The sequence below is a fragment of the Camelina sativa genome, chromosome 13 (genome assembly GCF_030686135.1).
Source record: "Camelina sativa cultivar CO46 ecotype springtype chromosome 13, ASM3068613v1".
NCBI lineage: Eukaryota > Viridiplantae > Streptophyta > Magnoliopsida > Brassicales > Brassicaceae > Camelina > Camelina sativa.
The window spans coordinates 13,159,272-13,183,738 of record NC_141892.1 but is presented as its reverse complement, the minus strand read 5'-3'; the positions used below and the strand labels follow the sequence as shown (position 1 = coordinate 13,183,738).

Sequence of the window (24,467 nt, the reverse complement as noted above, 5' to 3'; positions counted from 1 at the left end):
AGGAATCAAATTGTTGTTTTCTTTGTTTGCAAAGAATTCAAAGATAGAATATATTCAATACACAATAGAATGTGTGGTTAAATATATCATAGTTTTTGTTTCCATATTGCTTCCGCTGTATTTTTTAGTTGGAATGATATGTAAAATATTTAGAAAACAAAATCTGAAATAATACTATTTTAAGAAAAAATATAGGGATAAATTTTGTGAATAAGTTTTTAAATAAGTACAAATAAAAGGGTAGAATCCAAAATGTACTTCAAAAATGTATATATAGAAAATATAATGATGAAAAATAGTGAAATACGAAAATATAAATCAAATTCTCACATAACACCAAAGATTTGAAATAATTGAGAGAAAATGTAAAAAAAAAAACGAACGAAGAAGTTATCAAGCCAAAACGGCGGCTTACACAATAGCAGCGAAGGCGGTTCCGACGAAAAAGCCTTGTTGGAGAAAGCGGCGCTTGTGGCTAGCCCTGGGCGTTAGGGTATCCGATCGGATCGGGTTCGGATCTTTGGATTTTCGGATCTTTGGATCTTTTGAAATAGTACCCGATCGGGTATTTTATAGAATCGGGTCAAATTTGGAATTTATCCGATCGGGTTCGGATAATTTCGGATGTACGCAAAGTCCGAAATGAATGTCGGACACCCAATGTATTTCGGGTATTTTTTATCCGAAATTGATAAAAATACCCGAAATTGGCCTAAAAACCCGAACTCATAGTATAATATCCGAAACATAATTAACTGAACTATCGAGTATCGAAAACTTATGAGAATTAATAGAAATGAAAGTAGAATAACATAAAGATTGAAGTTCTAAATTCTGAAACTTGAAAGAGAGAAACAAGTAGAGAAAGCTAATGTCATCTTCGAGTATCCGAATAGACCAAAACACATAGTCCACACTGCACACTCCAGTCTGAAATCCAGTCTTCAACTCCACTTCTTCACATTCAAATTCTGAAAATAATCAAAGAAAACATTACAAATAATAACTAACTTTTAAGTAAGTAATTAACATGTCATGGCATAAAGAGATAATAAAAGGTATCTTTAAAGCTCATCCTCAAACTCAACTTCTGCTAGAATTTGTGCATTTGTAAGCATATTTTCTTCAAACTTAATGTCTTGTTTTAACGACCATGTAGTGCGTAAGACAACTTTTATATGATAGCGGCTGCATCTGAAGGTCCGAGAGCATTGCTTGGGCTCACGTATAACTCACGTATGCCAAACGAAAAATTAAAATGAAGTCCAACGACAACATTTTTGAGTTTCTTGCTTAAACTACACATATTTCAATTTGGTAAGGTGTAACCAGTAACCCCATAAATTTTCAAAAATGAGCCATAACATTTCCAGTTTAGTCTCATTATCTAATTTCTTAAATATTTTTTTAGGCAAACCATGATGAATTAAATTTCCTATTTGTTATAGTTATAAATGTTAAGTTTTAATTAGTGTAGTTCAACCAAGACGCTCAACCTTTTTTAGTTAAAAATTTAATTGTAAATTTTTATGAGGTTGTACTTGGAACCAATAAAATTATTTATTTTTCGCAAATAAGACCACAATTTTTCTTCTTGTTTTTTGTTTGGTATGAACAATTTTCAGTTTGATTAGTTGTCCATAATCCTTAATCTTTATACAAGAAATGTCAAATCGGTCTTATGAAGGCTCTGATTGGTAGCACACTTTTAAGACTTTAAAAATGTTTAAAGTCTTAACAACCACTTTTTTGCCGATCAAATTTTTTTGCTTTTATTTTTTTTAAAGCTTTGAAAGCCACTTATTTTTTTTTCTTCTTTGTTTTTCCATGTTTTTTAAAGCCTCAGTAATCCATGCTTTAAAAACTTAACAATTTTAAAAGGATTCTTTTTTTCTCCTTTTTATATTTAAAAGCTCTCCAAAAGTATATATATCTTTTTTACATATTTTATTTTTACAAATTAATTATTCTTATTTTTATCTCTTTCTTTTAAGATCCATTTCAATAATAATTTTTATTTTTTTCATCATCATCACTAATAATACTATAAAACAATTTATGAAATTTATTATTAATAATAGAATAACATTTAAACAATGCCTTGATTAGTGGTAAATGGATATTTGACTGCTCATATAACTATTCAATGCATTTTATATTTTTGCATTATTTCAAAATTTAATATCTTAATAAATTGATGTCTCCAACTTAATAAATTTTAATCAAAATCACATATTTGATTATATTTTTAAAGTTTTTTAATTTATTATTAATAAAATTAATTTGTCATTAAAATGCTATATGATTTAATTTTTGACATAATATATATTTATTATTATTATTTAATAATAATAAAATAACAGCTACAACTTTAAAAGTTGTTGTTAAACAATCATATTTTAACAATTAAAGTTTCTACAAGCAAAGCATCTACACCCAAATTCTTTACAGCTAAAATTTTAAAGTCAAAGTCTCTACAGCCAAAAGTAACATCCGTTACTAATCAGGGTCTTAGTGTTAGACAGTGCTTTAAAAAAAAACTAGATTCATCTAGTTAATAAAGATATTAAACTAGATTAGCTAAGGTGAGAAGTTCATTAATTTTTTTTTTCCTTCACTGATTGAGTAAATTATATCTGTTTTAAAAACCTCGAATCACAACATATACGAAAAAGTCAGTTTTATTTATTTATGTATTAATTCAAATAATTTTAAAATATGATCAAACAAGATGAGTAGATTTAAATTTTTTTCTTTTTGTGATATCTCTAAATTAATTGAAGAATATAATTTTGTTGAAAATGTGAGAGGAAGGAATTTTTTAATATATTTTCTTAAACCGAATTAAAATTGATTTTGATTTCGATTATTTTAGTTGTACAAATCATTTTTATTTACAATTAAACAATTTTTATAAATAATTTCAATAGTAATTGAAATAAATAAATAATTGATTTTGAATATCCAAAATATATACATTCTTTTTCATATATAAGATGTGTTATTTTAATTTAAGAATAGTCTTTGGCAATTTTTTTTGTCTTGGATACCATGATCGATCATGGAATTGTGATGACCATTAATCTCAAAGTGTGCCTTTGGGACGTCTACATCGAACGAGATTCAGAAGATGGTCCTCATCATATACATGAGTAGGCCTGAGCATAAAAACTATATCCGAATACCCAACCCGGAACCCGACCCGAAAAACAGGGTTTAGATTGGGTAAGAGTTTGCCTATACAACTCTATTGGGTTCTATTTTTTAATATTCGTGGGTTCGGGTTAGGGTCGGGTAATATCCGGTACCCATTTGGGTACCCATTAAACTCGAACGTATAAACATATTTATAATATGTATCATTAATATAATGCAAGTACCCCAAAATTATGATTATAATTTTGAATATTTCATTTAGTTTTATACCTAAATATAAAAAATAATCAAAATATCTAAAATATTTTGTCACATAAGTCAAAATTTAACTAAATTTATTTAAATTTAATTAATTTTAGTAATATTTTTTCGGATACCCGGTAATTCGGGTACTAATCGGGTTCTAAAATTTGTAACCCAAACCCACCTGAACCCGATAGTATCCAAACCGAACCGAACCCATATATCTGAAAATACCCAATATGTTCTATTTTTCTAAACCCGTTTACCCAAATCCGAATAGATAATACTCAAACCCGAATGGGTTACCCGAATGCCCAGTCCTATATATAAGTATAAAAAATCTCTATTCCAATTTTAACAAAGTGAAGCTAGATTTTTAAAAAACAAAAAAAAAGTTTACATATTTTCTTTTTAAGTCGGAAAATGTGCCAGAGACTTTCGGCCCATTAGAGCATTGGTAGTCTCTCACGATATTTTCTTATATAAAAAAATGTAATAATAAAATATTAAATATTAATATTTAATTAGGAGAATCTCTTAAAAAAATGGTGAAAAAGTAATTCATTCTTTTTTTCGAGAGATTCACACAATTAAACAATAAGATTTATTATTTTATTATTTATTTTGTGAGAGATTATGGGTAAAGAGGCAAACGCTCAAACTTAACTAACCCCCCCCCCCCCCCCCCCCCATTACAAATATTCTGGATTTTAGAAACAAATCTGAAAGTTTAGGGGTTTATTTCAATTAAACAAATAAATCGAGGTCACGTCTGTTAATTCATTATCAAAAAAAGCCCTGAATCACAAAGCCTAAAAAAAGCCCTAAACGTATCTTCTTCTCTTTCAAAGATCAAGAGATCGCTGCATACAGTTCCGTCTTCCAAGATCTTCCTCCACAGCTACAGGTACGCCATTATCGTGTTCCGAAGAATGAGCTTTGGTTAATCTTTAATTTTTTGGATTTCATCCCATAATAGATTAAAAAAATGAAGAGATTTAAATTTATCTTCTCTACTTTGGTTTAGTCTTAGTTTTCCTGGAAATGTAACTGACGGACTTAGATAGATTCGATTCTAGCTTTTAGATGCAGGTTCTCTGGTGTTTTAGTTTATGTTTGTGGGTTTAAATCACAAATTGTTGTTATCCACCCACCAGGTGTTTGATGAAATGTCTGACAGAAAAATCAGAAATTACTTGCAAGGATTTGGCTTTGGATGGGATGTTCATTTCTTGATATTATGTTATACTTCATCTATTGGAGTTGTCTCTGCTTATATGATCTTTGTGTATGAATGCAATTTCGATTACATCATTTACGGATTCCAAGTTTTGAATCTTGGTCATGGGCTGATTGATGCGTTTGTGAAAGTTAAAAAGAGTTTGATTCCATTGTTCTGTAAAAGCCCTTTTAAAATGTTTTCTTTAGATTCTCAGTTAAATGTTTGCTTTAGATTCTCAGTTTTGAAGGGTTTAAATCCTTTGTTTCTCAGATGGTGATACCACCGGCAGTAAGACCACCACGTCTCTTCGACTACCTCAAACCTTACGTGCTGAAAATGCACTTCACAAACAAGTTTGTTCACGCACAAGTCATCCACTCACCAACAGCTACAGTAGCTTGCTCAGCTAGCTCGCAGGAGAAAGCACTGAGGGAAACAATGGACATCACACGCGACGTCGCTGCTGCTGCAAAGATTGGTAAGATTCTTGGAGAAAGACTCTTGATGAAAGATATTCCAGCTATTACTATCCAGATGAAGAAAGAGCAGAGGTATCACGGTAAAGTCAAGGCTGTCATCGATTCCGTAAGAGAAGCTGGCGTCAAGTTGCTTTGAGGATTGTTCAATAATCTGAATCAGTTTCATGTTGTTAATTCAGAACATTGTCGTTTCTTTTTCCGGTTAATGGGGGCAGATTGCTTTAAATCCATGTTTCTTGCTTAAGGAGAATTTTTTTTTCTAAGATAATGAATGTTATAACGTATAAGCTTTTTGACTATTGAAATAAAATAGATTAAAACATTTAATTAGTTTTTGATAGTATAGTGTAATTTGATTTAATGGTGTTTTCTTGACAAGATTATTCTAACGGGTCCCAAAGTGACGATAAAAGAGAGATTTTGATTAATCAATAAAGTGAGATTCTGTTCTTAAACCCAATTTGACGGAGTCTGTGCAATTGGGTATTCGGGTCGACCCGTTATACTCTTCCTCTCGGTCTCGGGCAAGACTTGTAGAACCTTACCTCACGAGTACTTTGTCTTTTGTCTTTTGCTTCGAGCTTAATTTGGATCAGTCTAGTCGAGAGAGAGAGAGAGATGGGAAGATGTTTAACGAAGAGATTGTTTCTGATTCAGAGTCCGCTCTTGTTTCTTCATCTCCTGATCTCCTTTTCGTCAGGTTAGTATCAAATCTCAGGGTTCTTTTTTGTTTATCTGATCTGTTTGGTTAGATTCTAGAAATGGGTTCCGAGGATATTGGATTCTGTTACTCAAAGTTTCAATTTTTCATTCGTTTTTGTCGTTTGGTGGATCGTCTTGACTCGTCTGATGCATAATACATCAATTAGAAATGCTAGCTTAGTGTTGGGATATTGTTATAACATTGAAAAGAGATGGAACTTTGGAATACAAACTTATGAAAAGCTGTTCAATTTTGAGTGAGGATGCTCGTTGTTGGTGGTTATACTTGCTTAAGAATGAATGGTTGTAGAACAATGTTTTCAGGTGCAGTGAAACCGGAGTTAAAAGGAGTATGTGTTTCTAAAGGAGGGCGGTTTCCGCCATATGAATCAGAAGGAAAGCCTCCTAAATCTGTTGGTAGAGGATCCAAGGATCTTACTCTGTGCCGGGTGTTTCGTAAAAGGACTTGTTGCTCTTCTGTTCAGACAAACTCGGCTTTCGTAGCTGTTAGAAACTTGGCTACTTATGGAGAAGCTAGTCAAGAATGCTTGCAGTTGTTCGAGTTATTGGAGTGTTCAATCTGTAACCCAAATGTTGGAATTCAACCGGGTCCTCCTCGGATTTGCGCCTCGTTTTGTGACAGAGTCTTTGAAGCTTGCAAAGACGCATACTTTGCCAGTAATGCGCTTACACGGGTGAGAAAGTTCTCGTTTGGAAGATTGTGAAACCTCTGGATTGTTGGGATCTAATGGTTTTCAAATATGTGTGCTTAGGTGATTGGCCCTTGTGGAGTAAACGACAACATCATCTGCGTTAAGGCCTCAAATTGGGAATCCAATGGCACAGCATTCTGTGAAGCAGCTGGTTTTGCTGTCCAAGCAAATGGTGATTCTAGAGAAAAACCATGCTACGGAAGCAAAGCGAGTCTAGAATCAGTCGTGGAGTCATGGTCAAGAGACTCGAGAAAGGAGAGGCCTTTAAAGACTGAGACTTTGTCATGTTTTAAAGATCTTCTCCAATGGGTTCGTGAAATGACGACGATTCAGAAAATTTCTTTGGGAATATCGTTTCTTGTAGCGGGAATGTTCTTGATCAGGTCTCACCGTTCTTGCTTCTCTCTTCAATTTTAAGTCTCTAGGGTAACATTTCACCATACTAACACTTGCTTTAGGTGCTTCAGGCAATCTAATAACCGTAATCAGAAGCAGCGGCTAGCTGCGATTCAGAGGACTGCTAGAAGATTGGGTGGGAACACGAACGGGGATTCATATAGTGCAGCTATAAATAGAAGAACAGTTCAAAGTTGACTTCTTTTCACCAATCAACAAGCTCTGATTAAGCTATGTAAGGATATATATTTTGTGGCAGTAGTTTGTAAAAGCCAGGAATTAACTGTTATCAAAGTCTTGTCTCAAGTGAAATTTTGCCAAATGCGTCAAGAACTGTGTTGTACTGTTCTGTCTTTTTATGCTGATAAAATTAGGGACAAGAAAATCAAACCTTTGCCAAGGATTAAAGATGAACAAATGTGGCATTTTGACGATATGCAAAATTGTTTGTGACACTCTTTTTTTATTTTATTTTTTTGTCAACAAAAGATTAGCTCAAACAAGCCAATTGGAAGGGAAATTGTTTACAAACAAAACATGATGCGGATAAACACGTGTTTTGCGTGCCAGAGAATCCACACTTACATTTGCATTTTTAGAGATAAAAGATAAAGAGAAGGATGAAAATTCTTCCTTGTCAATCTTGATGTCGTCAAGATACGCCGAGAAAGCTGGCCAGTCCGCAGGAGAAGACACCATCTTCACCAAATCTGAACAGTCTGTAAAGAACGCCACATCTCTGAAATCATGTCTGATCATGCACCGCATCACCCAAATGAAAGCTTCTACTTCTGCATGTAAGGGGGAGAGACTCCATCGGAAATTAGTGACTCCTCGAAATGGCGACGTGTCCTGAAACGACGAACAAACCCATCTCGCACCAGCGAGCGGGTCAAGAACTGTGTTGTACTGTTCTGTCTTTTTATGCTGATAAAATTAGGGACAAGAAAATCAAACCTTTGCCAAGGATTAAAGATGAACAAATGTGGCATTTTGACGATATGCAAAATTGTTTGTGACACTCTTTTTTTATTTTATTTTTTTGTCAACAAAAGATTAGCTCAAACAAGCCAATTGGAAGGGAAATTGTTTACAAACAAAACATGATGCGGATAAACACGTGTTTTGCGTGCCAGAGAATCCACACTTACATTTGCATTTTTAGAGATAAAAGATAAAGAGAAGGATGAAAATTCTTCCTTGTCAATCTTGATGTCGTCAAGATACGCCGAGAAAGCTGGCCAGTCCGCAGGAGAAGACACCATCTTCACCAAGTCTGAACAGTCTGTAAAGAACGCCACATCTCTGAAATCATGTCTGATCATGCACCGCATCACCCAAATGAAAGCTTCTACTTCTGCATGTAAGGGGGAGAGACTCCATCGGAAATTAGTGACTCCTCGAAATGGCGACGTGTCCTGAAACGACGAACAAACCCATCTCGCACCAGCGAGCGGGTCACCCGCTTTCCATGATCCATCGACGAAACAACGATAACCCGAAAAAGACGCAAGAAGATTAGCAGTGGCTACCCTCGGTCGGGGGTCTGGAGCGAGAGTGATAGAGGTTGAATCCATACCCTCACTCTCCACCTGAGCCTGCTGCCACGACAAATCCTCACCTTCCGCTACCAAGACAATATCCTCAGGACGCTCAACAATATTTTCATATACCCGTGCATTCCTTGCTTTCCAAATATACCACATAAGCCTGGGAAACATTGAAACCTGAGATGCAGGGTTATTGTTGCCCAGAAAATGATCCACATTTGCATATACGGACTCCGTGGGAAAGGAAATAGCCCCCACTGGTACGTTTGCTAAAGCCCAAACCTGTCGAGCCAGAGGAAAAACAAATGTGGCATGATTTACCGTTTCCTCCTCATCACCACACCGTGCACAGCCTAGATCGCAGGCAATGCCCCGCCTTTTCAAATTTGCCGAGACCAAAATACACCCCAATAAAACTTGCCACATAAAATGTTGAATTTTTGGTGGACAACGAACCTGCCAAACACTGGCCAGGAGGGAGGTAATCTCTGGTCCACAACCAGGTGCTTGAAAAGTTCCAGGTACTTCCCGATGACCCAAAAGGTAACCAGACTTAACTGTGTATTTTCCATTTTTGGTATAATGCCAACCTAACTGGTCTTCCCTTTGAATGCTTCCTAAAGGTAATGCCCTTATCAAAGCGACATCCAGGGGATCAAAATGCTCGTTGAGCATGTCCATACGCCAAGTATTTGTTCGAAGATCAATTAAGTGAGTCAATTGGAGATTGAGATCCTTAAAAGGACCCTTGCATAACGCTGGTCTCGGGAATTGAGCCGGTATCCACGGGTCAGTCCATACTGAGATGGAATCTCCCGTGCCAACCCTTTTAATAAGTCCTTTGTTTACCAGAGAGCAAGCAGAACAAATACTCCTCCACCCATACGATGGAGAATAAGACCGAATTGGATCCAGTGGGTGTGTATTCCTATAGTACCTACTTTTAAAAACCCTGGCAAACTGCAAGTCCGGAACCTCAAGCAGTCGCCCCAATTGTTTAGCCAACAAAGCCGAGTTAAAATCATCAATATTCCTGAATCCTAACCCCCCCCCCCCCAATTGCTTACTAACACACAACCTATCCCAAGTTAACCAATGCATGCCTCTTGTTTGGCCATTGGAACTCCACCAAAAATTTGCCACTGCACTAGTTAGTTTGGATGTAATTGTCTTCGGTAACCGGAAACATGACATCACAAACGTCGGAACTGCAGTCGCCACAGACTGTATCATCACTTCCCTTCCCCCTTTTGAAACCAATTTTGTTGTCCAACCATTCGTCCGACTCTGCATCCTATCCCGAACATAGGCAAAAACCTTCGTTTTAGCCCCACCCAAACTTTCTGGTAAACCAAGATAAGATCCCATACCACCTAAATTTGTAATCCTTAGAACCCCTTGCATCTCCGCCTTTTTGTCCTCATCGACCTTATGACCAAATTGTAGCGAAGATTTGGCAAAATTTATTTGTTGCCCCGAAACCGACTCATACTGTGTTAAAATATCCAAAATGACCTTACATTGTTCCTTGTCAACCTTACAGAAGAAAAGACTATCATCAGCGAACAACAAATGCGTTATAAGCGGACATTTATGCGCCACTTTTATCCCTGTGATTATTTTTTCCCTCTCCGCTTTCCGTATATTGGCAATCAAAGCTTCCATACACAATATAAACAAGTAAGGGGACAAAGGATCCCCTTGTCGTAGATCTCTCTCCGGGACTATCAACCCATTTGGTTGGCCATTCAAAAGAATTTTATACTCAACCGAAGTGACACAGAACATAATCCAAGCAATCCATGTTTCCGCACACCCCATTTTTCGCATTAGTGCCTCAACAAAGGCCCACTCGACCCTATCATACGCCTTACTCATATTCGGTCTTTATCGCCATAAATTTCCCTTTACACGACAAGTTAGTGCGTAACACGTGAAGCATCTCTAATTAAACTAAAAACGTTATTTGTTACTAAAATATTTATGTTAAATATATTAAATATGATATCAAAATATAAGATCTATATAACCGTTTTGTCATATTGATGAGGTACTTTTTTCACTATACAACTATTAATTTATACTAATCAAATTTCACATGATATAAATTAAATTGCACAAAAAAAAATACACCACAACATCAATGATCATTTTAACTCATACTAGGTTTTGAACCGACGCGTGAGTTTATTTAATATATTTTGGTAAAAATATTATATATAATTGATGTTAGTTATGAAAGATTATTTTATAAAAACCTTTAAATTACTATTAAGGCAAAAAAAATTATTTCAAACACACAATTTAAAAAAATATAAAATATATAACGTAATACTTAAACGTTATACTCTCTTAAAAGTTCAAATCTGATAAAAATTTATACTTAAACGTTATACTATTTTTATTTCTCTTTTTCGTATTAAATATATATTATTTAATATTACTTAAACTTTTAAATTTTTAATAGAGTTTAAATATTTATAATATTTTAAACTTTAGATTTAGTTTAAATATTTATAGCATTTTTATTTATTTTATAGTTAAATATTAATGATACTTAAACTTTTTATAATATTTTAAACTTTCTATGGAATTATTTATAGTACTTTTAAACATTTTATTAAGTTTAAATATTTATAATATTTGAATCTTTTAAAAGTTTCAATAATTATGTTAAAATAGAAGTAGTATAATACTACTTATGTTAAAATATAAGTAGTATTAAATATATATTATTTAATACTACTTAAACTTTTAAATTTTTAATAGAGTTTAAATATTTATAATATTTTAAACTTTAGATTTAGTTTAAATATTTATAAATTTTTTTTTAGAGTTAAATATTAATGATACTTAAACTTTTTATAATATTTTAAACTTTCTATGGAATTATTTATAGTACTTTTAAACATTTTATTAAGTTTAAATATTTATAATATTTGAATCTTTTAAAAGTTTCAATAATTATTTTAAACTTTTCAACTACATATAAACTTTCAATATTGTTAATACTTTAAACTTTTTAAAATATTATAATATTTTGAAACTTTTTAGAAGTTTTAATTTGCTATAATAAACCAAATAAAACTTTTAAATTTGGAAGCATGATAAATCAAGCTTCTTGTTCATTCATAGTTGGAAGGATATTAGTCTTATTTATAATGGTTTCCATCCATCGTCTAATCTTTTCTAGCTGATGTGAGACGTTGTACATACACTTATACTCAACCAGTTACTTCTTATTGCATAAGATCTATGTTCTAGGGTTTTGATCTAGTTTTGTGATCAGAAGTAATAATGTTCAGATCCTTTCTTGCTTACCTTAAAATCATGGTTTTCGGGGAAGATCTTAATTGTTTTTCAGATCCCTAATATTAGATCTTAATTGTTTTTCAAATATTAGTGGCCCAAAACCTTCTGGCTCCGGGTAACTGGGATATTTTACCGTCGGCTGTGCAATCGGCCCTTCTCACAGTAGTGGCGGGAGAAAAGCTCACATGGGAGGATGGTTCAACGATTCTAGGTTTTGATTCTTCCCTCCCCATATCCAGTGGACCATCTGACGCAGAGCTAAGAGGAGTGTACGTGTATAAAGAAGAATATGCAAATGGCGACAATGTTCTTGATACGGTGGATTGGGGGGGAGCCCTCTAATGATGTAGAGACTTTTGACGAATCTGTAATCGGTGTGAAGTTTTCTTCTGTGACGGTAGTCTTTGTAGACGATTTGGGGAATCTGAGGAATTCAAAATTGTCAAGGATGATGTTCATGGATTCAAAACTTGATTACACCTTTAAATTACTATTAAGACAGCTTTTTTCTTTCAAACACACAATTTTAAAAAAATATAAAATATATAACGTTATACTCAAACGTTATACTCTTTTAAAAATTCAAATCTGATAAAAATCATGAATTTATACTTACACTTTGTACTATTTGTCTTTCTCTTCTTCGTTAGCTTCCTCACATTCTTCCACTAAATAATCATTCAAAATCTCTTTTATATACTACCACACAACTTGTTAACCAATCAAACTCCACGACCAAAATCATTGCCTCTTTTCGCAATAAATTTGTGCAATTCATGAAAACCATTAAAATATAAGGCATTTATATATCTTGAAAAAACTGAAATTATATAAGATATTTTTAAAATAAACCATTAAAAACTGAAATTATATAATTTTTAAAAATAAATTTAAAACAGTAAAATGTAAGTTAGAAACTTGAGATAGAAAATATTTTGTAAATTAAAAAGTGATACCATTCAAACACAATTAGAAAATGTAATTGAGTAAAATATATGCATGGTCTTGTGAACTAAAGCGGGATGAATGCGGGCATACTCTATACTCAAGCAGATTTCGCAAGATGATTTTGTGGATTAGAAATATTAAAATCAATTGTGGGACGGACCTAGCATAGCAAATAAAATTAAGTGGGGGTTATTGGTTTGAGATTTATATAGAGTTTTAAAGATTTTAAATGTTATGTAGAATATGTTGTTATTAGATCAAGATTTTGTTAAACGCTGTTAAAGTTTAGTGTTATTAGTTTGTGATTTGTAAAAAATCATTTAAAATCTTAACAAATTTGGGTTATTGGATTCAGACTTTTAGAAATTCATTAAAAGTTTTGTGTTATTCAATTAAAATGAAAGAATATAGGATTGTTAATGAATTCAATTATTAAGTTATTGGTTCATGATTTTAGACACTTTCTTTACAAAATAAAGTCATGGAAAGTATCACAAAAATACATGGATTGTTTGGAGCACTTTACATGATTTTAGAAAACTAATCAACAAAACTCTCTAACAATCTTTAACAATCTTTGACTTATTCACTTTTAATGATTTTGTTGAACTCTTCAAAAATCTTTATAAATTAGAATCCAATAACATCCCCTAATAACTTATTACATATATTATAGATTTGTAATTATAGTTTAGAATTAACTGACTAGCGATTTATATCCATATTGATTAAGCTTTGTATAAGGTTATATTCTCAACCAAGAATTGAGTCTTAGGGAGTGTATTCAATCTAATATTCCAAGTGATTTTAGTTTTATGAGAGTTTAAATGATTTTGATGATTTTAGGAAAATTTATATGATTTATTGTAAAATTCTTTCAAATCTCACCTAAAACCATTATATTTAGGGGGTGTATTCAACTTGACATTTAAGTGATTTGTGTGAAATTTACAAATCTTATGTTATTCAATTATGGATTTTAAAAAGTATATTAAAATTCACTGTTATTGAACTGATGATTTAAAAATCTACTTTAAAATCTACTGTTATTCAAAACAATTTTGTGGATTTGGATTTTAATGATTTTTAGGATTCTGGAGGATTTGAGAGGATTTGTTTAGTTAAAAATACAGAAATCCAAATCTCATGGTTTTAGGTGGGATTTGAAAGAATTTTACAGAAAATCATATCAACTTCCCTAAAATCTATCAAAATTCTAAATTTTCTAAATCCCATCAAATTCTCCAAAATCATGGTTTGAATACACCCCCTTTAGATTTTTGTATTTTTAACTAAACAAATCTTCTCAAATCCTCCAAAATCCCTAAAAAATCATTAAAATCCAAATCACAAACTGTTTTGAATAACAATGGATTTAAAAAGTAAAATTTTAAATCATCATTTCAATAACTATGGATTTTAAAATAGATTTTTAAATCATCAGTTCAATAACAGTGAATTTTAATAGATTTTTTTAAATCCATAATTAAATAACATAGAATTTGTAGATTTTAAAATGTAAAGTTGAATACACTCCCTTAAAAATAAAATAAAAAATAAAAAACAAGAAGGTATGCCTCAAATTTGTAAGACTTTTCCAGGAAAAAAGATTCTACTTGTAAATGTTAAGAGTTACAAATTACACATATTTCCTCCCTTGTAAAAATGCACTAGTGTATTAAATGAAAAAGAAAACACTAGTAAGAGCCTTAAATTTAATATAATTATTTTTTTTTCCTTTTGTCCACTATATACGTTTAGCAGTTGGCATTACAAAAAACAAAAAAAAACAAAAAAACATTCTGGCTTTGAATTAAAAACCAAGTTCATGCCGAAGGATGTTTAGCAAATGGGCTTGTAATTTGGGCCCAAAAAGCCTAAAGCAAAAGATGAAGGCCATGAAAACCTAAAAAATGTAAGCGAGCTCGCCTTGTTGCTACCTATAAATTCATAAACCCTAACTTCATTTTTGTCTCGCAGCACAAACCCAGACGCAGCCATGGTAATTCCTAATCTCCGCCTCTCAAATCTCTCCACCTATGAGCTTGATCTGTTGGTTTTATCTCATGATAGTTCCTTAGGTTTCGATTTTGGAATCTAGATTTTGTAGATTTGGAGTAGTGCGGTATCTGTATCGTGGATTTGCGTTTAGTTTGATCTGTTGGTTTTATCTCATGATAGTTCCTTAGGTTTCGATTTTGGAATCTAGATTTTGTAGATTTGGAGTAGTGCGGTATCTGTATCGTGGATTTGCGTTTAGTTTGAATTGCATTTTGAGGTTTTTGATTCATTGGGTTTTCTCGTTGTAGGGTATCGATCTTATCGCAGGAGGTAAGAGTAAGAAGACTAAGAGGACGGCTCCCAAGTCCGATGATGTCTACCTCAAGCTTCTCGTCAAGGTAACAAACATGGAGAGAGATCTGTTTGTTTGTTCCTCAAGCTTTTGTTTACTCTGTTTTGTTCCATTGGTTTATAGAGATTTGGTATTTGTATGATAAATTTGGCAGCTTTATCGGTTTTTGGTGAGGAGATCTGAAAGCAAGTTCAATGCTGTGATTCTCAAGAGGCTTTTCATGAGCAAAGTCAACAAAGCACCTCTCTCACTCTCCAAGCTAGTCAGTTTCATGAACGGCAAGGTTCGTTTCCTTAGAAGCTCCTCTCTTTTACTAAAGGCTTAACCCCATTTCTGGAAATTCAAGTTTCATTTGCTAAAGTTGGTGTTTTTTAGATTGGCTGTTTTGTTAGTATTGTAGAATAAGGTTATCTACTTGAATCTGAGAATGAATGTAGTTATCCTCTTACTCTGTTTCTTAGTGTGATTGAGATTTTGTTTTGTTAGATCCGCTGATGATGCGGTTGTGGTTTTTATTTCTTATAGGATGGCAAGATTGGTGTTTTGGTTGGAACCATCACCGATGATTTGAGAGTTCATGACATTCCGGCCATGAAGATTACAGCCTTGAGGTTTACTGAGAGGGCTAGAGCCAGGATAGAGAAAGCGGGAGGGGAGTGCTTGACCTTTGACCAGCTTGCCCTTAAAGCTCCTTTGGGCCAGAACACAGTAAGTAGATTCTGAATGGTTTTTTATACCGGACTGCTCTGGATTGTTAAGTTTAGTCATGATTCTGAGGTGTTGATGATGTATGACAGGTTCTCCTTAGAGGACCAAAGAACTCACGTGAAGCTGTGAAGCATTTTGGACCTGCTCCTGGTGTGCCACACAGTCACACTAAGCCATATGTTAGGGGTAGGGGAAGGAAGTTTGAGAAAGCTAGAGGAAGGCGAAAGAGTCGTGGATTCAAGGTCTAAGAAAACCTTGTTGTGTTTCGTGTTGCTTGGTTTTAAAAACGAAGTTTTGGTAGGGAACGCTGGTTCCTCTTTGCCCTGTTCTAGACATTGTTATAAGCTTTCTGCTGTTTTGTTTCTTAATAGACAATTGGATATTTTGGTTTGTCTTTTTTCTTTTTTTATCTTACTACTATTATTAGCCTCATTGAGATGGTTCTAAACTTGTCTTAAAGCAATTAGGACAAGAGTTCAGAGTCCACATTTTTATATTGAAATATTAAGAAGAAATAATTTGTTAGCTAAAATCATACTCATATCATTTTCAGTTTCTATTTATATCTCTATGACATAGCATCACTGATCAAGTTCAAAATGGTTTTAACTTGTATATATTAAGCTGAGCCTTGATTTTAACTGTCTATAACGTTATTCATGTTACAGTGGTTGTCATTGGGCGTTTGTTTTGTACTTCAAACGAGATAAAGAAAGATAGACATTGGTCTCTCTCGGTGCTTCTTTTACATGATGATATATCAGAATTGACCAAACACATTTCTCATTCACGATCTCTGACTCTGAATTAGATTAGCATCTCCCTGCAATCTCTGTCTGGATGGCTGTACGTGATTTGGAGCTTATGTTCCAACAACGGCACCGTTTCCAACCGTTGTTTGGATGTATCGATGTCCATTCCTCTGAATCTTCTATTAGTTGTTTTGAAGGTCTCCTCTGCCTTCATGGTTCTATTATTAATCACAGTTTCATTCCTTACCCTTAAAGCCTGATAAAACCCACACAAAGATAGATAGATGCCCACAGACAACAACTTTGGCTTTTGGATCGCGAGTTTTGAGCTTGCCCTACTTGCATCTCCCTGACACTTCAAAAGCAAGTTAGGATTTGGGAGTAGCAAACTCCTTCGAAATCTTCGAAGGTCCGAGAGTTTTTGCCTTCTTCCAAGTGGTCACTATTCTATCGTTAGGGTTGGTAGAACCCCTTATCTTTTCTGTTGTGTAGAGCTTGTTCGTTCTGCGAACAACAATCCGTTCCTTTTCCCCCCAATCCCCCATGTAAGTTTTTAAGATTCATGTTTGGCTCTCCCTAGAAGAGAGTTAAATGAATTTATCTTAATGAAATGGGTGTTTGATGGCAGAGATAGCACATTAGCAGTCGAACAGAATAAGAGAGGATGTTTCTTTACTGGCGATACATTGATATTTCTTATACAAATGTTCATGTTTACTCATTTTTTTATTTATACAAAACACTCTTGTTTTATTTGTTATTCTACGCAATTTCTGAAGAAACTACCATTATCCCATTCAGTGACGATAAACAAACTCTTGATTTTCTCATGAATCTAATGATAAGAGATTTTGCAGGTACCCGACCTCTATGACTCCCTCTAATATTCCTAAACTCCTCAGAAATCAGCTATAGAAAGGTAGAGAAAATAAGGTTTTTGCAAAATAGAATTTCCATAATCATACAACTTGTCAAATAAGAAAGCTCGAAGGCTTCTCAGCAGAAGTGTATGTACTCCAACAACATTACAACACAACTCCATTGGTAAGGGAGATGTCTCAAAAGTTCCAGACTGGCTGGATATATAGGAAGTTGGAACTGGTTTAATGTACGCACTGATAAAATCTCAGTAACCATATCTCAGGTTTCCAAGAAGAACAATGTGCGATAACAAAAAGTTTTAAGACCAAACAAGATAATAGAAAATCAAGACACAAGTTCAAAAGGCTTATAACAATAACTCAAATACATGACAGATTTTAGTTCTCCGGGTAAACAAAACAAGAATCTGAATCACCAAACAGGTATGCAAACTAGAATCTGATTAAAAAAAAAAAAAAAAACATCTTACATTCTGCTCGTTGTTGAGATTTTATCATGGAGACAGACAAAAGCCAAAAAAAAAACTAGTCAAAACTTGCGTTCAAGAATTTAAGCAGTTCATTTCTTTTGCTCTCTGCAGCTTTGTCCTCTTTGGACTTGTCGACCTTCAGAAGAATCTGTAACCCAAACACACATAAGAAGACAGTGAGCAAGAACATATTGTAATGTTAGAAACCAAAAGAGAGTCTTGACTATAACCTTCTTCCCTGAGACGGCACTCCTACGCTCACCATCGTCTTTGTCACGGCTCAAAAACTGAAAATCAGATGAGAATACAGGCACAAACAACCGTTAAGCAAAGAAACATGAACTTCATGTCAAGTTTAGATCTTTATGAGTATATCGATTTAGTACCTTTGATAGTTTAACAGGACCGCTGCTTCCTTCTCCTTCCCCTTTCTAAACAAGACTCACAATGCCAGGACCAAAACACAAAAATAAAACAAAAACAAACCGAAGAAAACACAAAAGTCCCCAGTTTATCATGTCACCAACCCCAGCTCCAAGTTCGAAGAGGCCACAGAGAAAAGGCAAAAGAAGTATTATAAGTAACATGTTATCTTGACGAAAAACCCATTCTAAGACGTAATGAGAAACAATAACTCACCTTTCTATCTCTATTCTTATGCCTTTTATGACGATGACTCTTACTTCGCTCCTTATCCTTAGCCTGTCAAACAAAAACAGAGTACTTTTTTAAAGCTGAACACCACTATAAAGAGAGAAACCATCACATGATTAAAACAAAAAGCAACCTTCTTTGGCTTTTCATGCTTCTTGTGCCTTCGTGACCTCTCGTGCTCACTATCTGAGCTCTCATCTCTGCCACAAAAACATCACTGACTAAATCAAAAACTATAAAGTTCAACAATTTCATCCAGATTCCACTAGACCAAACCCTAACATCAATGAACAAAGCCAAATCGTGAAACCAAAGGTGTTTCCGATAAAGAAATGAAATTAAATCGTCGAGAGAAGTTGACATCGACGGACCTGGAGGAGTCGGAGTAAGAGGAACCAGATGAATCGGAGGCGTGTTGGCGTCTACGGCGTTTTTTAGAGGTAGATCGGCTCTTCTTCCGTACCTTGAGCGAGTCTCTGTCACGGTCGTTTCTACGGTGACGACGGCGATCTCTACGGGGGCGATGAGAGTCTGTAGAATCAGAGGAGACGTCGGAGGAAGACGAAGCCGCCATTGTTTGAGAAACCAAGCAAAAATTAGATCTTTAAGGGTTTTGGTCAAAAACATATAAGAAATATATTTATTTCGAAGTAATTAGAGGGATTAATTTGTAACAAATAAGAGTTTCTTGGTATTTGTGATAAATATTAAAAGGTTAAGGAGTTTCTTTGCAATGCGATCAATTTTGGTCATTTTGTTACAATTTGGTCCAATTGCTGCATCAACCTTGTTGACTCCCCCACACAAGATCCGAAAGGTCCTCAATCACCATTAACACATAGGAAAACGTTATATTGTATTTTAGTATTTGTTTGAAAAATTTCTACATATACTCTATTCGGTACAGAATATAAACCCTCCCATTTATACAAGATGTACTAATTAATTTTATATAGAAAAGATAATTATAGCATATATACATGCATGAGAGTTAACATGAATTTAAAAAGCTAGTGATAACCTCATTAACTTGGTACACCAATAATGCTGAACCTGATGTCCTCAAAAGGTTAGCCAAAATATTAAAACCAAAAAAATGTTTACGAGTAGAAAGCACTCAATCTCTAGTTAGACCTGGCCTTTAAATCCATCTCAAACCGAGCTTTTTGGAGAATCTGATGGTGAAGCTGATGGAGAAGCTGAAGGAGAAGCAGATGGAGAAGCAGATGGAGAGGTTGAAGGAGAAGCTGATGGAGAAACTGAAGGAGAAGGTGAAGGTGAAGTTGATGGGGAACCTTGATAATCAGCTGGTGGTGAAGCTGAAGGAGACACTACAGTTGAAGGTGTAGCTGGTGGGGAACCAAGATGACCAGCTGGTGGAGAATTTGAAGGAGACGTAACTGTTGAAGGTGTAGCTGGTGGGGAACCAAGATGACCAGCTGGTGGAGAATTTGAAGGAGACGTAACTGTTGAAGGTGTAGCTGGTGGGGAACCAAGATGACCAGCTGGTGGAGAATTTGAAGGAGACGTAACTGTTGAAGGTGTGGTCGGTGGGGAACCAAGATGACCAGCTGGTGGAGAATTTGAAGGAGACGTAACAGTTGAAGGTGTAGTTGGTGGGGAACCAAGATGACCAGCTGGTGGAGAATTTGAAGGAGACGTTACTGTTGATGGTGAATCTGATGACTCTGTTGTGTTGGAGCCGGTTGTTGTAGAATTTGCGGAGTCTAATTCGCTTAGATCGGTACCTGAGCTGTTTCCAGGGAAAAGACCTGGGATGTACGGAACACCTTTACCTGGAATCCAAGCATCACCTTGAATGTATTCAGCTGGAGTGATTTTTAGGATTTCTTCTTCACTCAACTTCTTGATTCCGGGCCAAGTAACTCGTTTTGTGACATCTGCACCCGGTCCAGTGTTCCCCACCTCTGAGTAGAAGAGTGTTTCAAGGCCAAAATTGCCAAGCCATGGTTGCCATCCTTCTGGCGGAATAAAATCCGGGATGAATGTATTCATGAAGATAGTTCTTGAATACTCTTTCCATGGCCTTCCAAGATAAGATTTGCTGGTTTCCTTGACTGTCAAGTAATCCGGTTCGCCAACAATCGTACACCCTTGGAGCACGAATCCTGTGGATTCACGCGGATCTTTACGTCCGTGGGCGGTAATGGGGCATGCTTGGTTCGGGAGTGGCTTTCTTACCAATAAAGTACAGCTTTGGAATACCGCAGCTGCGTCTCCAAAGAGAAAATCGATGGTGCCAGAAATAGTACAATCCCGGTAAAACTGACGGTGGGAATGTGCGTACAGAGTGTCTTGGTAACCGTCAAATCTACAGTTGTAAAATATTGATTCATCTGATAGAACCCTAATCGCTACCGCTTGATGTTTTATTGCCCCTGCCGTGTTCTCAAACCCCATGTTCTTGGCAATGAAATGGTCTCCAACGATTGCTGCAATAACCATAAGGCTCATTCAAATCAGGCCGGCTCATTAAAACTTTGGACCTTATGCATCCATAAAAGACATTAATCTCCAATTTTTTTAAGTTAGGTCCTAAAGTAACAAATTTTGCTAATAAATCATTGGCCCTATACATTTTTTGGGCCTAATTCACATACAAATTTGTAATTTGTCAAAAACGGACATGTAAGAGAAATCATTACCAACGGTGGCGGTTTTATAGGTGGTAATACCATCCTTGTAATTTTTGTCGCCGGAAATGACAGTTTTGTCAGGACCATCCCCGATGAAAACAAGATGTGTCATGCTTCTGTTTACCTGAACGTACTCTTTATAGATTCCACCTTTAATGTGAACCACAAAAGTCGTGTTCTTCTTCTTGGGGACATGATTCAATGCTTCGTTGATCGTCTTATACTGTCCGCTTCCATCTTGAGCCACTACGATATCTGCCTTAACCTCCGACATAGGAGCGTTCAAAAGCCTACGCGTTCGCCCATCCATCCACGAAGGGAACTCTTGGGACAGTAGCCTGCGACTATTCATCTCCGGAATTTGCATTTGCCCTAAATAATTCGACATCTCGGTGACCATTGCAAGCCCGTTATGCGTTAACTGCACCGCGGTTTTCAATGCCTTCTTAATCGTCTCACCTGCATCCCCTTGCGTTCCTTGAAACCCGTCAAGACAAGTTTGCTCATGACTAATCGTTGCGCTAAGCCAAACTCTCAGCTTAACCAATGCCTCGTCAACCTTATGAAACTCAAACCTCCCCAACTCCTCAAACGACTTACTAAGCTCACCGATTGCGTAATCCATCAGCTCCTTGCATTGATCCAACGCCATTTTCGTCCTCGGATCCTTCTGCAACTCAATCATAGTCTGTGACTTCTTCGCCACTTCAGTTATCTGTTTCATCGTCGCGTTAAACGCTGTCTTCACCAGCTCCAACGGATCTGATGTGTTCTGCGCATCCTTCCTTAGAGTATCTTCACAAGTCTTTTTGTAATCCGTTGGTGCACAAACATCTTTGATGGCTTTAACAGAAGTTGTGATTTCTTCATCACCCCCGTTATCGTTCTTGTTGACGCTAACGCCTATGGTCACAGCGACAACCATAGAGATCAAAAGAACAGAGGAGATAGAGATAATTACATATCTCTTTTTCCTCTTTGCATCATCGTCGTTGTATCCGTATGACATTTTTTTTTTTTTGGTTTATCGTATTTTTTTTGTTTTTTTTTGGGTTCTTTTTTTATGAACAGCTCCTTTTTTTTTTTTTTTTTGAAGAGCTGTTTGTTGTTATGAAGCTTACGTAGCCTCTTTAGGTGTGTGAGTTCTGCATAATTTTGGAAATATTTACAAGAATAGTTTTGTTTATGATAGAAGAGTTTTGTAGTTTTGGTTTGCTTTGTTTTATGAGGTTTGGCGGGGAAGTCGTTTGGCTTAAGAATTAGATAGACGTATACATAAATAGGTTTGTGGTTTTCTTCTGAGTTACTAAACATGGAGAATTAATCATATATAATCAACTTAATTTAAGGTACAGCTAAATTAGATGGGAAATAATTAATCAGAAGAATTTGCTCACATAATTTGATAGACCTAAAAATGAATAATCCAAAACTAATTAAAAAAAATCTAACTCAAAAATATATAGGCGGCATCTTTTAAAATTAGAAAATATATCATTTTTTACATCTTAAGATTAACGGTTTATGTTTTAAGGGTTAGAGTTTACGATTTAAATTTTATGGTTATGGTTGGTTTTATGGGTTTACACTTTAGTATATATTATAATCTAGGATTTAATGTTTATATTTTCAATTATTTAGTTTATTGAAAATTATTTTAATAATTTTTCCAATAAAATTGTTTACGTTACAGTGAGTGTATATGGATGGATATATCTTAACATAATTTCAAATATGAGGTGTATAAAAGAAACCTTAAAAAAATATTACCTTACTACATATAACCAATTGATCATTTTCTGTAATACTATTTTTTTGTCAACCAAACACTAATTAGAAAAGAACTCCAACGTTGGAAGTCCAACCTGGAAGAAAAATGTATACAAAGTAAACTGCTGAAAATAAAGATCTAGACGACCGAGCAAGACAATCCGCCTTCAAATTCGAGGAGCAAGTAATACTTTATTTGTGTATAATGTTAAATTATATAGATATATATATGTGTGTGTATATCATGTTTTAAGAAATGTCATAATAATAAACTTATTAGACATGATTATATATATATAGTTGAACATGTATATAGTATAAACGTTTATATGTTGACATATGACATCACCATATAAAATGTTAATCCGAAAGAAATGTAAAGTGTTAATTTGATAAATTTGAACTCTATATTTAATTAGATTTGTATTTGTTTGATCTAGAACTTTTACAATTTTCTACTTTTTCGTTTAAATACGAACAAAATGAAATCATTGTATATGACACAATAAATTTCGAAAATAATTGTATCGACAAAACTACAAAGATATTAAAAGTTTTAATTGTCGAACACTCTTAAAATGACATAATTTTAATTCATTTCAATGGATTAAAAGTAATTCATTTAAATGAATTACTTTAATTCATTTTAATTAGATATTTAATTCTTTTAACATAATTTGAACATATTTATATAAATGGACATGTTTAAATAATTATTTTCAAAATGAATTCATTAACTTCGTAAAAAATCAAAATTTATCAAATTACAAACTTTATTTCTTTTAGGCGTATATTACTATTCAATCAATCAATAACAAGATTGCTAATCAATCTCAAATTTGAACCACACATTTTATTTATTTGAATCAATCAATAACAAGATTGCTAAACTAAAAAATTATCACACATTTTATTTATTTGAATCAAAACTCACTTGTAATATACATAAATAAAAATGAATATATATTTTTGTTGAGGCTGAACTGAAAATGAATAGTTAATACCAACAAGTGTAATTTTATAGAAGAAACATATTCCTCTATAAAACAACCAAATATCATTACACATTTTGGCAATTCTATTGAATTAACTAACGCAAAGTGCGGGTTACTTATCTAATGGTTAAGTTTTTTTAAAAGTATGAACAATTATTTACAGACTTACAATTTGGAAAAATATAAATGTTGATATTTGCCCAGATAAAAGATTTTAATTTCATAATATTTAGTGGAAAAAAGAAAGATACTGTAATAAAAAAATACTATGTGGTAATGAGTCAGTATTCATGAATGTATGAATGTTTTGTGGATATATGTTACCAAATAATTGACTAATCTCATTTTAAGTAAAAATTGGCACTAAAGGTATTCAAGCTTTCTTTTTCTGAAAATACATATGATATGTAACATATCTGATAATAAATTTATAAGGAATAAAATTGTTATTCTTTACAGTTCATAGACCATTTTTGTTATTTTGTTTCCTTCTTTAGTATTTTCCC

General features: G+C 34.2%; 6 protein-coding genes across 11 annotated transcripts; 3 read left to right on the top strand and 3 right to left on the bottom strand.

The window, feature by feature from the left end:
- The first annotated feature begins 4,166 nt into the window (after positions 1-4,166).
- Positions 4,167-5,422, top strand: LOC104736732 (uncharacterized). Its single transcript, XM_010456781.3, has 2 exons — positions 4,167-4,306; positions 4,892-5,422. The coding sequence occupies exon 2, from the start codon at positions 4,892-4,894 to the stop codon at positions 5,234-5,236; it is 345 nt and encodes a 114-aa protein (XP_010455083.1). The 5' UTR covers positions 4,167-4,306; the 3' UTR covers positions 5,237-5,422.
- A 22-nt stretch (positions 5,423-5,444) lies between these two features.
- Positions 5,445-7,296, top strand: LOC104736730 (folate-binding protein 1). 4 transcript variants are annotated; one of them, XM_010456780.3, is made up of 4 exons: positions 5,445-5,800; positions 6,127-6,497; positions 6,576-6,898; positions 6,983-7,296. In XM_010456780.3, the coding sequence occupies exons 1-4, from the start codon at positions 5,719-5,721 to the stop codon at positions 7,107-7,109; spliced, it is 903 nt and encodes a 300-aa protein (XP_010455082.1). In that variant the 5' UTR covers positions 5,445-5,718; the 3' UTR covers positions 7,110-7,296. The 4 variants fall into 4 exon arrangements, with proteins under 4 accessions (XP_010455082.1, XP_010455080.1, XP_087338186.1 ...); XM_010456778.3 differs by having other exon boundaries at positions 5,483-5,800; positions 6,974-7,296; XM_087482060.1 differs by having other exon boundaries at positions 5,544-5,800; positions 6,113-6,497; positions 6,974-7,296.
- On the bottom strand, positions 7,201-10,282 carry LOC147929477 (uncharacterized). The gene is made up of 5 exons (XM_087480634.1): positions 9,642-10,282; positions 8,918-9,287; positions 8,063-8,743; positions 7,497-7,838; positions 7,201-7,272 (listed from the first exon to the last, which is right to left on the bottom strand). The coding sequence occupies exons 1-5, from the start codon at positions 10,280-10,282 to the stop codon at positions 7,201-7,203; spliced, it is 2,106 nt and encodes a 701-aa protein (XP_087336760.1).
- A 4,108-nt stretch (positions 10,283-14,390) lies between these two features.
- LOC104736729 (large ribosomal subunit protein eL18x) lies at positions 14,391-16,214 on the top strand. Of its 2 annotated transcripts, none has more exons than XM_087482888.1 (5): positions 14,391-14,723; positions 15,031-15,120; positions 15,229-15,357; positions 15,600-15,782; positions 15,872-16,214. In XM_087482888.1, exons 1-5 carry the CDS (start codon positions 14,721-14,723, stop codon positions 16,028-16,030), a joined length of 564 nt encoding a protein of 187 aa, XP_087339014.1. In that variant the 5' UTR covers positions 14,391-14,720; the 3' UTR covers positions 16,031-16,214. The 2 variants fall into 2 exon arrangements, with proteins under 2 accessions (XP_087339014.1, XP_087339015.1); XM_087482889.1 differs by having other exon boundaries at positions 14,698-14,872; positions 14,982-15,120.
- A 1,536-nt stretch (positions 16,215-17,750) lies between these two features.
- LOC104736727 (uncharacterized) lies at positions 17,751-19,236 on the bottom strand. The gene is made up of 6 exons (XM_010456772.3): positions 18,911-19,236; positions 18,673-18,739; positions 18,525-18,587; positions 18,272-18,316; positions 18,116-18,172; positions 17,751-18,033 (listed from the first exon to the last, which is right to left on the bottom strand). Exons 1-6 carry the CDS (start codon positions 19,111-19,113, stop codon positions 17,941-17,943), a joined length of 528 nt encoding a protein of 175 aa, XP_010455074.1. The 5' UTR covers positions 19,114-19,236; the 3' UTR covers positions 17,751-17,940.
- Positions 19,237-19,378: 142 nt separating this feature from the next.
- Positions 19,379-22,445, bottom strand: LOC104736728 (putative pectinesterase/pectinesterase inhibitor 28). 2 transcript variants are annotated; one of them, XM_019234474.2, is made up of 3 exons: positions 21,206-22,365; positions 19,674-20,992; positions 19,379-19,592 (listed from the first exon to the last, which is right to left on the bottom strand). In XM_019234474.2, exons 1-2 carry the CDS (start codon positions 22,203-22,205, stop codon positions 19,692-19,694), a joined length of 2,301 nt encoding a protein of 766 aa, XP_019090019.2. In that variant the 5' UTR covers positions 22,206-22,365; the 3' UTR covers positions 19,379-19,592; positions 19,674-19,691. The 2 variants fall into 2 exon arrangements, with proteins under 2 accessions (XP_019090019.2, XP_019090018.2); XM_019234473.2 differs by having other exon boundaries at positions 19,379-20,992; positions 21,206-22,445.
- Positions 22,446-24,467: the final 2,022 nt, after the last annotated feature.

What these genes read in the sequence shown, in the direction of transcription:
- LOC104736730 (XM_087482060.1), top strand. Translation starts at nt 5,727, where the DNA reads ATGTTTAACGAAGAGATTGTTTCTGATTCAGAGTCCGCTCTTGTTTCT. An exon ending in CCTGATCTCCTTTTCGTCAG is followed by an intron (nt 5,801 to 6,112) that starts GTTAGTATCAAA and finishes GAATGGTTGTAG; the next exon opens with AACAATGTTTTCAGGTGCAG. An exon ending in CCAGTAATGCGCTTACACGG is followed by an intron (nt 6,498 to 6,575) that starts GTGAGAAAGTTC and finishes ATGTGTGCTTAG; the next exon opens with GTGATTGGCCCTTGTGGAGT.
- LOC104736732 (XM_010456781.3), top strand. Translation starts at nt 4,892, where the DNA reads ATGGTGATACCACCGGCAGTAAGACCACCACGTCTCTTCGACTACCTC.
- LOC104736729 (XM_087482888.1), top strand. An exon ending in TCAGTTTCATGAACGGCAAG is followed by an intron (nt 15,358 to 15,599) that starts GTTCGTTTCCTT and finishes TATTTCTTATAG; the next exon opens with GATGGCAAGATTGGTGTTTT. An exon ending in CTCCTTTGGGCCAGAACACA is followed by an intron (nt 15,783 to 15,871) that starts GTAAGTAGATTC and finishes GATGTATGACAG; the next exon opens with GTTCTCCTTAGAGGACCAAA.
- LOC104736728 (XM_019234473.2), bottom strand. Translation starts at nt 22,205, where the DNA reads ATGTCATACGGATACAACGACGATGATGCAAAGAGGAAAAAGAGATAT. An exon ending in CTATAAAACCGCCACCGTTG is followed by an intron (nt 20,993 to 21,205) that starts GTAATGATTTCT and finishes TGGTTATTGCAG; the next exon opens with CAATCGTTGGAGACCATTTC.
- LOC147929477 (XM_087480634.1), bottom strand. Translation starts at nt 10,282, where the DNA reads ATGGGGTGTGCGGAAACATGGATTGCTTGGATTATGTTCTGTGTCACT. An exon ending in TTTGTGATGTCATGTTTCCG is followed by an intron (nt 9,288 to 9,641) that starts GTTACCGAAGAC and finishes ACTTATTAAAAG; the next exon opens with GGTTGGCACGGGAGATTCCA. An exon ending in TCCTGGCCAGTGTTTGGCAG is followed by an intron (nt 8,744 to 8,917) that starts GTTCGTTGTCCA and finishes CTGGCTCGACAG; the next exon opens with GTTTGGGCTTTAGCAAACGT.
- LOC104736727 (XM_010456772.3), bottom strand. Translation starts at nt 19,113, where the DNA reads ATGGCGGCTTCGTCTTCCTCCGACGTCTCCTCTGATTCTACAGACTCT. An exon ending in ATAAGAATAGAGATAGAAAG is followed by an intron (nt 18,317 to 18,524) that starts GTGAGTTATTGT and finishes AGTCTTGTTTAG; the next exon opens with AAAGGGGAAGGAGAAGGAAG. An exon ending in GTCCTGTTAAACTATCAAAG is followed by an intron (nt 18,173 to 18,271) that starts GTACTAAATCGA and finishes TCTGATTTTCAG; the next exon opens with TTTTTGAGCCGTGACAAAGA.